Source organism: Geospiza fortis, unplaced genomic scaffold (genome assembly GCF_000277835.1).
Source record: "Geospiza fortis unplaced genomic scaffold, GeoFor_1.0 scaffold213, whole genome shotgun sequence".
Taxonomy (NCBI): Eukaryota; Metazoa; Chordata; class Aves; order Passeriformes; family Thraupidae; genus Geospiza; species Geospiza fortis.
The window spans coordinates 2199822-2212261 of record NW_005054399.1 but is presented as its reverse complement, the minus strand read 5'-3'; the positions used below and the strand labels follow the sequence as shown (position 1 = coordinate 2212261).

The 12440-nt window shown below is 44.1% G+C and overlaps 1 protein-coding gene across 1 annotated transcript in view; it reads right to left on the bottom strand.

Annotated features, from left to right (window-relative positions):
• LOC102042248 (E3 ubiquitin-protein ligase RBBP6-like) overlaps positions 1–7981 on the bottom strand; it is an 11571-nt gene extending 3590 nt beyond the window's left edge. Inside the window, 10 exon segments of the mRNA XM_031061081.1 lie at positions 12–826; positions 1517–2014; positions 2074–2174; positions 2176–3226; positions 4623–4724; positions 5071–5433; positions 6554–6599; positions 6688–6766; positions 6847–6940; positions 7772–7981. Of these exon segments, the coding sequence (XP_030916941.1) occupies positions 12–826; positions 1517–2014; positions 2074–2174; positions 2176–3226; positions 4623–4724; positions 5071–5433; positions 6554–6599; positions 6688–6766; positions 6847–6940; positions 7772–7974 (3352 nt within the window). The 5' untranslated portion in view covers positions 7975–7981.
• Positions 7982–12440: the final 4459 nt, after the last annotated feature.

The window sequence follows — 12440 nt, the reverse complement described above, 5'->3', positions numbered from 1 at the left end:
GGCGGGCTTGCGCTCCCGCGGGGGGCTGTAGCTGCTCCGCTTGGCCTCTGCAGGGCCCTTCTTGGGTGGCTCCGCACGCTCCTCTCTTGGTTTGCTCTTCTGCCCTGCTGTGGAGTCTCTGATCCGGGATGGGGAGTCTTTCCTCCGTGCTGATTCACTCTTCTCATCTCTGCGCTTGGAACTTGAATGCTCCCTGCTGCCATCATGGTCAGACTTCTTGTCCCGGTTGGGAGTGAAGTCCTTCGCAGCAGAGCCACGGCCACTGTCATGCTTCTCTGAAGATCTGCCATCTTTAGAAGACTGAGATACAGTTTTTCCATTTCCTTGCTCAGCTGTGCGTTCTGAGTGCTCTTTTTCTGGCTGAACACTGCTCTTCCTCTTCTCAGAACTGTCCTTGTCTGACAAAGAATGATCCCGGTCTTTGGTTTTACCTTTTTCGCTCGACACGGAACTTTTTGAACTCTTGGCATCGTGTTGGGTACTTTCATAACTTGTCTCTTTTGCAGCCTTCTGTATTTTCTCCAGAGGCTCTGTCTCCTTTTCAGTGTGTTTGAGGGGGTTTGGTGCCTTTGCACTCACAGGTTTGATAACACTGGTGGGTTTTCCTACAGCTGGGGGCACCTGGGTGGTGGATTTGATGTCTTCCTCTTCAGACTCAAAGTCATCTTTATCCCACTTGGACTGAGGGACCTGGATCATGATAATGACATCCTCAGCAGGGGCTGTTATGTCATTGTTATACTCCTCCAGGGTCTTAATGACAGTTCGTTTGGTGTCTGACTTTTCCTCAGGCTTCCTGACAGGGCTTCCCCCAGTGGAACTCGTGCTGGGAGGAAAAACACGGACATTAGTAATGGGATGCACACACAGCTAGCTCTGGGAACATTTTATAAACTGGCTTGTGTTTCAATTCTAAATTCTCAGTATTTTCCTTAAGGATGTTCAATTAAGGGAACAGACAAGAGAAAGGCTGAGTTCACTGGCTGAGATTATGAGCAATCAATTAATTTAGTATCTTGCTACTATACATTTAATTAAGAAAGACACAAGATTATCAGATTGGGGACTGTCTGATCTGGTAATTCCTTCATGTCCTATTTCTCCCAATGGCAGATAAATTAGATATCCATTCTTCTTTCAACATGAAAGCAAGCAATTACGGAGAGGTACAGACAGGCAAAGTTTTATCCTTATGCCCCAGTTCTTCCTTAGAAAAATGGACATTTTAAAAGCTTTTTAGATTACCAAGACAAGATACTATCTTAAGTCTTCAACCAATGTCTTAAATGTTTTGAGTGTGCATCACCAGCAAATGAACCCTACCAGCTTCCTGGGCAGTACAACCTGCTCGTTTTCCTTAACAACAGCTGAGTTTGACCCATGTACAGTCTCATAAGGAAGATCATGGATTATTCCCTTGTTTAGCACCAATTTAGCTGTTCCTTTCCTTAAGCACCATAAAGAGTTGGAGGGGGGAGGAGGAAAGAAAGAAAAGGAAAAGAACTGCCTGAGGTACCTGGTGTAATCCACAAGAGTTGAGCTAGCGCCATCAGCTGCTGTCACTTTCCTCCTTGCTTTTCCCTTTGTCTTTTCCGCTTTAACTTTGCTGCTGCTGGGCTCAGGTTTCTCCACAGCTTCTTTTCCAGGTGGCACGTTTTCTCCACTCACAATCTTTTTTCCAGTTTCTCGGTTAAGTTTAATCTTTTTGGACGGGTTATTAAGAAAAGCAGCTTTATCCTTTTCCGGGGTCCGTTCTCCTTTCTCCCCCTCAGGCTCAGCCTTCCCCTTGGGTGATGTTTTCAATTCTGCACTTTCAGGTTTATAGGCCTTTGCAGAAGTGGCCTCATGTTCTTTATCAGCCTTTTCCTCTGCTTTTCTTTTCCTTTTCTCAAGTTTGGCATCAGAAAGTTTGCTTTTCTCAGCAGGTTTCTTTGACTTCTCCTCCTTGCCGGAGGGCTTCTCTGCCTTGGCTTCTTTAGGATGTTCTTTCTTTGCCTTCTCCTCCTTGGCTGGTCTGGTTTCTGGGTGGTCCTTTGTCACTTTGGGATGAGCCTTCCGTGGTGTACCAAGAGCCTTCTCATCCTTCTGAGAGGAAGAGGTTTTAACACTGTCTGTTTTTGGCAGCTCTTCCTTGACTTTTTTCACAGGAGGTTCCGTTCGAGGAGATTTTTCGCGGTCGGGGTCCACCTTTTCCTGGGAAGCTTTAGCTGGCTTTGCTACGCTGTCTTTCTTTGGAGCAGCTGCCACTTCTACTTTCCGCTTTGTTTTCTCAACCTTTGCTTTTGGCTTATCCTTCTCTTTTTTCTCCTTTTCAGACACTGGTTTGAAAGCAATGGAATCCGCTTCCATGGGCTCATCCCTTACAGGGGTGGCATCATCCCTGCTTGGCAGCATGAATAGAGAGTCTGTTTTAGCATCTTCTGTTGGAACTGGCTCTCTTGGTTTTCTTGCCCCTTCTAACAGCTCAACATTGGGAAATCCTTCATTCTCATCCCCTTTTCTTCTCTTCCGGTGTTTTTTATGTTTATTGCCTTTTCCATCCCCCAGTGGATTTTCCACCTCCTTCTCTTTTGATTTTGTAGGATCTTTGATGCCATGGCTCTCTCTCCCAGGCTTTTCAGGGTAGTTTCCAGCTACATTACGATTCCTGTGGCTCTGCCCAGCAGGATACTCCTCCCTCCGTCCCCGAGCATACGGTGAATTCTCTCGTCGGGTCCCAGGTGGGCCAAACCGTTCTGGAGAGAAGTTCTCTCTGTTCACTGGAGGCCGTGGTTGAGCGCCCACAGCATAGCCCTTGTAAAACTTCTCGTACCACTCTCTGTAGTTCCTCTCCCATTCTCTGTACCTCTCCTTCTCAAAGGGGTCTCTGAAGTCCACCGAGCGGCCATAGTAGGCCTTCATGTCGTACGGGGGCACCTCTCGGTAGCGGTTGAAGTACTCGCGCTCGGCCTCGCCCTGCGGGACCGTCCGTTTGGTGGGGGACTGGCCCCGGAACACCGGAGACCTGGAGCGGGAGTGGTAGCGCCTGTACGGGGGCGAGCGGGAGCGGGAGTTCCGACTCTTCCCTTTGCCTCGTCTCTGATAGGGCGGCGACCGCGAGTAGGAGCGAGAGTGGGAGCGGCTGAAGGAGCGCGAGTAGGAGCGGGAGCGCGACGAACCTGAGCGTGACTTGGAGTAGGTGTATGAGCTTCTAGAGTAAGATGAAGCGCTATAGGGAGACTTGGACCTTAAAAAAACACAACAAAAAAAACCAGATGAAGTTAATTCCAAACAGTCTTTCTCCTCAAATCTTTTCCTCCCACATTTATTTTTTCTCTCCTCTCCACATGCTTATGTCAAAGCTTCTTTCAGCTGCTGACATAAAGCTACTGCAAATTGAAGAACTTGATAACATGTAAAAGTTTCTGCTCACAAGACAGAACAGCTGCTGCTTTGTTAGTGTCAGAACACACAGAAGGGTCAGTCTACTTCCACTCACTCTATCACATGAGCTACCAGAGCTACGGACAGATTTCAGGTGGTTACACTGGCCTCTACTGGTACGGGAACAAGCACATATGTCACTACTTGGCAACCACATGCAGTGCAAATAATTTTTGTTGCGGTAAGATGAAAAAAGAGCAAATCTGAGTGGCTACAGTGCAGAATCACACCGAGAAAACACAACGTAGCCTGAAGACAGCAAAGCCCAAAGTTAAAACACCAGCTCGGTCTATTAACTGCACCCTTTTTTGGGAATTTGGACAGGATGCACAATCCCAATACTGCAAAGGACCTACAGACAGGCCTGTGGAATCCACACTGCCAGGCAGGTGTCCCAAAAACATCCTGCACATCCCTCTAGCTCTAACCAAGGCAAGTGACCGCATTGCAAGAAAAATCTCATCTAAAAGCTTCTACCCTCAGTCTCGAGTCACATGCCCCAGTGCCATGACTCTGGGAAAGCTCCTGACAGCACTGCTAACAACTACTCCTGCCCAAGGGATTTCTGGGGACGGAAAACAGCAGCTACCCTCAGGTTTTTCTTCTACTGTTTTTAATGAATCATTTCACATGATTCATATGTTCATTAGCATCATTCCTCCTCTCCAAGTCCCTCACCATTTTCAGATTTCCTTACAAATAAGTCTCAGCTTTTAATTCCCAAGAAAAATTTAACAATGTCACCCAACATGTGAAAGCCCCCAGTCTGCAGTCCAGGTTCAAACATCTCATGTATCCATATGAGATGGACAAAAGCAGAAATGAGGACGATTTCTCTCACCTATCTCCTCCAAACTGCTTGGACTGCTTGGTTACAATCAGAATAGTGAGACGCTGAAAATCCAGCCCTTACAGCTATTCTGTTCCTTGCCTCCTCAGGGCTGTCAGGCAGTGAAGGATACCACTGCAGAGATACCTTAGCAAGACAGATGCTTAGTGCTCCTTAGTGCCTGTTGCCCAGTGCTAATTGAGTCACCTGCAATCTCTGCCACACTGGAGCCAATAACTTGCATATGACACTCCTGTCACTGCTCATCCCTCAATCATCCAATCCATCTAACGACAGGGAGGTGGAGTGGAACTCCTCCTGATTCCTCTAGACAATCTGCTTCTCCATTACGGACATGTAAAGCAGTTACCTGGAAAACGAACGCCTACGCTCCTTTTGAATCTTTTTATATTCCATCAATTCCTTAGCAAAATCATTTGTAAACTCATCAAGTTTGGACTTTTTCTTTTCCCTGTTAAAATAAGTTTGACCTTTATTACAATTATAGTTTGACCTTTATTACAAAAGACATCAAGAAACAAAACATGGCCAATATGAGAAAATGTTTACTGCATGCAATGCAAAAGGTGAACATCCTATTTAAGCAAAAACAGTTCCTACAAGTTTTAGGAAAAGTTCTAGAATTACATTTGTCTTGGTTTAGCTTTGCATATTTACCATCTGCGATGAAAAAGTATATTGGAAGAAACACTATGTCACTTTTGCTAGGTCAGATGCACTTTAGTGTAACCGCAGTCCAATATGCTCCCCCGATACAGACATGAAAACAAGGCAACGTTAGCGAGCCAAATACTTACTCCTCTTTAAGCCTCCGTTGCTCTCTGTAAAACTCCTCCCTAGAGAGAGGAGGTGCTTGTGTCGTTGGGATGGTGTTTGAATGAGCCGCTGGCACTGCTGTTGGGACCCAAGCTGATGACATGTTTGCAGGAGCTGGGGGATATCCGGGAGGGGGGACAGTGTACCCAGCGGATGGAGGCTGCCCAGGTGGAAACTGAGGAGGAAACTGTGGTGGTGGTACCCCCGGAGGAAGAGGAAGAGCATGGGGTGGTGGAGGATACAAGGGAGGTGGAGGCACAGGCACAAAGACTGGTGCTGATGCTGGCAGTGATGGGGCCTGAGTCCTTTGGGCACGGTCACTGTGCGGGCGTCCTCGATTTGAACTTTAAAGAAACCCAAAAACACGTGTCACTGTTTGTCACAGCCTGCCCTGAGCGTACAGAGGAAAGCGAAGCGGCAGCACGGCGGGAGCACTCCTGGTTCTCACTGGTCTCCGGCTTTTTGTTCACTCGAGACTACACTCAGTCCTGGAGCCTCGTACTTGCCTTGCACATCCTCGCCCCAGCAGCTCCCTCAGCCTTCTCTCCTTACACTCAGCTTTGGGACTGTGGGCGAGGCTGCCATGAGACCCCCATCTCCCACAAGCCAAGCACTCACTGCTCCTCTGCCCCTCCTGACACACCTTGAGCTCTGCACTCCTGGGCTTCCGAGCACTGCGCAGGAATTAACTCACCTCTTACAACTCTCCTAACCTCTCCTACATTTGTTTCCTGAGCTCCTGCCTCACAATGCATTGGCCTGTTCTTGTCCCTGAATTGTTTTTTCTTGTTTACTGGATTTGAGATTTTAGATAATCTGGGGGATGGATGTTGGATTTGGTTTTGATTTATCTTTCAGACTTTATAAAAACAATGACCCTTACAGCCTGGCTGTAACAAATCTCTAACAAACGAAGGACTAATTTGACGCTGTGATAACAGATAAACAGGTTCCTCTTTCTAATGAGAAAAAGCAGCTTGGCACTTTGAGATGACTAAACTGCAGAAATACAAAACTGTCATAAAAATAACAGCCTCTAAATTTTCAATAATTTGCTTAATCAGTATCAACTAAGTTGTTAAAGAAAGAATGTTGGAGGGTGATTTCTACTGGGAAATCAATTTCTTCAGCCTTATTCAGTCAGCAATCAAAAGGGTGCTTTTCCATTTGATCTTTTAATTACATTTAGTTTTTATATGTAATTTAGGCTTCCCAAAAAGTGTTCATTAGTCAGAATCTTCTTTTCAATTATGTACTGGAGTTTTATTTTTCAATAATCTTACTGTAAGCACAGGTCCCCTTTGTTAAAGTTAATTTAAATGAAGCCACTTGAAAATTAATTACCACTTGAATTCTCCACAACTATTATTTCATTATAAATCAGCTGTTGTCTAAGCGATGTGTTAAGATTAATTTACAACCAGTTACAACTAGCAATACATTCAATTTCTGTTGAATACTTACAGCTCCCAGCCTGGCCTGCGAAGTGCACCAGCTCTCATTGGATGACCTTTTGCAGCAGGGACAGGAAAAAAAATCCCAGTAAGTTTATCTGAAGACAACTTTTTCGACGAAATTCTAAAGTTCTAGTTTCTTACCAGTTGTAGGTATTGATTGTCCTTGAGGGCCCAGAAGACTTGGTATCGCTGGCTGTCTCAGTACAGGAACCTGATAGCCCTTGGGAATAAATGCAAACAGTCACAAAACAAGCTCTACTAGAACATAAGAATCATTGTATGTGATGAAATAAAATCTACCTTCTCTTCCAACAAACTGCTGATTGACAAAGGGGAAGATTTGGAAAGCTCAGCAGCAGTCATCAGAGCAGGAGGCAAAACAGCATCGGCATCACTACAAAAACAACACATTTTTATTATCAAAACACTGCTTTGAAGTGAAATATAATACATATTTTTAAATGTAAAGTCCAAGGTGAGAAAAGGCTGATTTCACTAAATTAAAAAAAATTTTAAAATAATCTTCACCAGATTTCCACCTGTGAAGTTGGCAGGCTCCAGAGGAAGCACTGCTGAGGAGTCTGTTTGGATGTTGGTATTTAGAGAGGAAGCTCTCTGGAAAAATATTTGATTAAGCAGCACTTGAAAGGATGAGAATCCATATAACCCGTGCACTGAACCTCAGCTTTGGAAGATGCAAGAACTGAAATTCCATTAGAAAATGTTTCTGTGCTCCTTTGAATCGTGATCCTTGTACTGATGGCACAGCTGAGCCTGGCAGCCCTCTGGACACACTGGTTCCGTGCATCCAAGGCAGCAGGATTAAAGGATGTAACCCTAAACACTTGTAATAGATTTTTACATGAAAATATTATTTCCTCAGTAATGAAGAGAAAATAATGAGACACTAAGGTCTAACAGAAATAAATGGCTACTCTCTGAATGGCTGGACACTTCAAAACAAAACCAGTCCCTCCTTCAGGGCAAACCTGCGCTGAATGATTGGTAGGGCAACCAAACAGAAATCCTGCCAAGAAAATTCTTGCATGAGGTACACGTTCTACTTACTGAAGTGTCCTCATTCCAAGTAAAAACAGAACCACAACTTCCACAGTGACTTGCAGCTGTCACTAATGACACACAGGGTGCTAGCTGCAAAGCCCAAGAAAAATCTAACCTGAGCATTTTAATTTCTTTTGTATTGCTGTTGATCAGATCTCCTTACCGAAAAGGTCCATCTGGCTTTTCCCCACGGAGAGAGAGGGACACTGCTGGAGGGAGATCGGAGACAACCACAGAAGACGGATTGACGGGCAGCCCAGCTGCCATGGACGGCCCGGGGCCCAGGGAGGAGAGGGCGGAGCGGGAGGCCAGCGAGGCCAGCGGGATCATGAGCGGGTCCTGCTGCCGGGCCATGGCCGGCCGCATCAGCGGCTGGCAGTTAGACTTTGCAGGGACTTCTAGTTTTGCCCTATAACTTTGGGCCTCCCAGGCTGCTGCTGTTGCTGCTGCTGCTGCTGAATCTTACGGAGCCTTTTTGTGTAACCGGTTTCATTTTTGAAGTTGTTGACAGCCTAGAGGTAGGGAAACACGTTTGAGAAGGTGATAATAAACTTCAGTAGAAATATGAACAAAAGCATTTCTACAGGAAAATCACAGTGTGTTCCCGTAAGTGCTATTAATCCTAAACCAACTAACACACAGCTATGAACACATCCCATGGAACTCTGATATCAATGACTGATACCTCAGAGTCTCTGCATTAAAAGTACTTGGCTGTTAACATCCAGTTTGAAAGTGAGGACATCCCATTAAAGACAAGTGTGTCCTGAATTTGCCAGATTGTCTCTAATGAGCAGTAGGCTTCTGTAAAAACAGATTATGTATTTGAAAAGTAAACTTAGTTTTGTTGAGGTCAGCCTTGCTTAAGGAGATCTAAATTAATATTTTCATCCCTTTCAGCTCTTTACAAATAGATTTTTCTAACAAAGAGTTCAGGCTAAAGTCACCATATTACCTGGCGCAGAAACTTGTTGGCGATTAAAGCATCAGGAGAAACATCTGTCTGATGGCAGGTGGGGCATGTGTGTTCCTCGGACTCCAGCAGTGCTGTTCTAATACCTGGGAATAATTAGAATATTTAAGTAGTTTATAGCCAAACTAAGTAAACTTTTTTGGTTCTCATTAATTACAAAAACAAGCGTATGATTAATGGGGAAATATGGTCTTAAATGGAAAGCATGAAGCTGTTCATGTTCTATAGTGGGAAAAACTGGCAGAGGAACAGGTTGCCCAGAGAAGCTGTAGCATCCCTGGAAGTGTTCAAGACCAGTCTGGATGGGATTCAGAGCAAGCTGGGCTAGTGGAAGGCCAACTCAAACCACTCTGAAATTCTACAACAATTTCTAGCATACAGCAGAGGGTCAATATTTCACTGTGGTAATATGTAAAGATGCAGAGCAGACTGGCATGTGACAGCTCAATTGGTCTTTTTTCCACTCTAGTACAGCAAAAAGTCATTCCATGTTAATGAATAAAACACATTTCAAAAAACCATGAGGTTTGATTTCTGAAGGTTTTAACCAGCTCTAGGGAAGCACGTGGATGAAATGCCTCAATATCAATTCTTCGTAGTGCGCAGTAAGTGCCCAAAGTTGGAGATATAATTCTGTGTGAGGGAAAGGGCTGTGGACAAAATGAATGCATTCTATATTCTATTCTAATATGCACTCTCCTCATCCTCTTCCTTCTGCAGGTAAAGAGGATTTAACTAGAAACTTAAGGAGGGAAAAAAGCTTTCTGCCTTTTTTCCACCATCTACATAAGAAGAGTCTTTCCCTGCTCACGACATGCTGAAGTGTTCAACAGAACTAACAGCAATTTCCTTATCTCCTATTTCTGCTCTCAGAAGATCAAATTTGATGTCTGGAATTAACAAATTTGGCAGTAACACTTACATTCATCACAGTAACTGTTTCCACAGCAGGGAATAACAACCGCATCCGTCATTATATCCTTACAAATGAGACACAACAGCTCATCTGGAATAGGATCATCTTCTTCTGAGGAGGAGGATGGCTCCTCAGGTAGGAAGGGAGGCTTCTCCTTCTTTCCTATAGCATAAGCTTCCCTGGAAGTAAAGTGGGGAAAGCAAAAGAAAGAAGTTAAAGGGAAAAGTCTTCCAAGCTTTGAATTTTATCAAAAAAAGATAATATGTGGTATTCCTCCCCCTCTCCACTGGCCTTCCTAAACACAGCTGTTTATTTTGAACTGCTTTTCTATAGCCCTAACAGAAGAAGAGGGAGGGAGGAATTCTCCTGCAGAACTATCCAGTTCATTGGATCAACCAAGAAATCAGTTCAGACTAGAAAAACATTTGACAGCTTATATCAGGTGACATGCATCTCCTTTGCCAGAGGCTAAATGTAAATTGGAGGCTCAGGATAAAGCTGATATCCCAGTAATGACATTTTCTAAGTGAAAGAAGTCTGTGTTACAGCTTCCAAAAGGGAACATCCAGGTGAGAAAACCAGAAGGGCTACCAAGAGTATTTTAGAACAGCCACTGTTGCTCAGCACACACAAATGTTTTCCTAGTTTATAGCAAGAGGAAAACTTAAGCCTGCTTCACATCTGAGGGAGGGAGTTGCAGTCCAACAGCTGCTTTATTACATTTTACATGAAACCTTTGAAAGACAAACTAGAATCAAAAGGAGCTCCCAGAGAGAACAACTCCAATTACAAATGCTGCTGGAATGTTCTGCAGAAATAGTCTCAGCATACCCCACGTTTAAGCAGCTCCCAGCGGTGTGATCAGCAGGACTCCCACTTTAATATTAGGCAGCAGCATGGACTTTAAAGCTGAGATCCAGTGCCAATGCTTCCTCCCCACATCTCCAGGTGCTGGCCAATGCTGCTGCACTGCCACTCGTGCATCTCTGCCTGGTTTCTCCCATTCCCTTTTGGGATCAGTCCAACCAATCCCGTACTTACGCATCTATGGTTGGAATTGCGTATTTCCCAGTGTTGGTCAGCATGGCACCCTTTGTGTTGGGGTCCTTCACCTCCATCATAAAACTTCTTGGAATTCCTGTGCTTTTTTTAATTCTGGGAACAGACTCGAAATTTTTGTCCTGTCAAGAAAGGCAGATGTATCTCAAGAACCACACTGAAAACGAGATTTCAGTGACTACTTTAAGCACAAAAACTTTTAACCCTCTCCTCTTACCTAGTGTAAGGGTTGTTGGACTAAAATACTGTTTTCCCTAAATGAATGCAGCCAGGGTGTTCCAGAGGCTGGAACAATGTTTTGAACTCATTGACATTCTTTGGCTTAACTATAGATTCCTTAAGGGTGAAATCCCTCAAACTGGCTCCTCCTCCAAAGGGCAATTCAGAGGGAGCTGGACTCAGGGCTTGGAGAAACTTGTTTTGAGATATATCTAGCACAGGGATTCACAGAAAAGATCTATGGGAATATTTAGTGCCTCTGACCTAGTGAAAAGAAAATTTTACAATTCCAGGTTTTTCTTAAATCCAAAGGGTTCTGCAACACTGCCATGTAACCTCTGTATTTCACACCAAAAGACACAATTCTTACTGTGAGTATTCACATTTGTTATAGTAACTCTCCAGATAAAAATTAAAAACTGAGCCCCCCCCAAGTCCCCCAAGTCTTACCCCATTTGTTGGACAGTTCTTTATGTAGTGCCCAGGTTTGCCACAGCGAAAACAGGTGTAGGAGGGTGGAGGTGGCCCCACGGGTTTCTTCATGTAACTGCAAGTTTTTGGGGACAAAAAGGAAAAGAGATTCATGTGTCTCTCTTACTTAAAACAAACCAGCTCTACAATTTTTACATCAACTTCAAAGAACAAGTTTCATGTTAGCAACACTTACTTGACTGGATCATATTCATGGCCAGACTGTGTCATCATAGCTTTTATTTTATCCTCCTCGGAAGCATTGGCTTCAGCCAGATTGGCAGTCTGTGCAACAGGTAATTATTTGACACACACATTAGAAACACATTTAAGCCCACGCAGCCCAAGACAACACCACTCATCCAATCCTGTAAAGAGCAGCACTACACTAACTGAGCTTGCATGAGAGCAGCTGCTTATACCAAACAGATTTGTGCTGAAGATGGTCTGGGGAGTCCTTATGCCATGACATGATGTTTATGTGCCTGAGAACCTACTAGAAAAGAGCACTCTTGGGCACTCAAACCTTAGGCTCTGTTTGTACCTTACAGCAAGACTTGTGTAACCAATCCAATTTCCTTCAGATGACTGAAGCTATGTGTAGATAAACAACAATATCCAGTATTTTAATGCTGATTTTTAAGCTCCAGACTATATTCAGGAGAAGCTCTCCACTGGACAAGGAATTTAGATGGATACAAGCAGCATTATTTACATTTTGTAGTATTAAAAGGACACAGAACTGCAGAGGTTTGTTTGCTGAAACTCAGCTTCAGACACACAAGTATTAAAAGGACTAAAGGATTTTACAAACCCTCAGCAAGGCAAAATCCTTTACAGCAGAGATTTGCCCAGCAGGAGCTGCAGGCAGTGCAAACTGCATGTTCCCCCTCCTAACTTCTTCCTGTGAAGTGACTTAACTACAGTGAAGACTATCTCCGTTTTTTCCAGTTGACTATGTCCTTTTAACACACAAATTGTAATATAAACCTTCTGCACAACTAGACCTTCAAATTACTGAAGTCAGCTGATTTTTAAGTCATATTTGTTCAAATGATTTTATTACACACTAGTCCAGATACAAGCAGGGTCTAAGGGAGTGACTGTAAATGACTTGGGCCTTCAAGCACCTATCACTCAGCTCAAGCACTCATGGTTTGGTTTTGTATGCATTCATTCACAAAAGCAATCAAC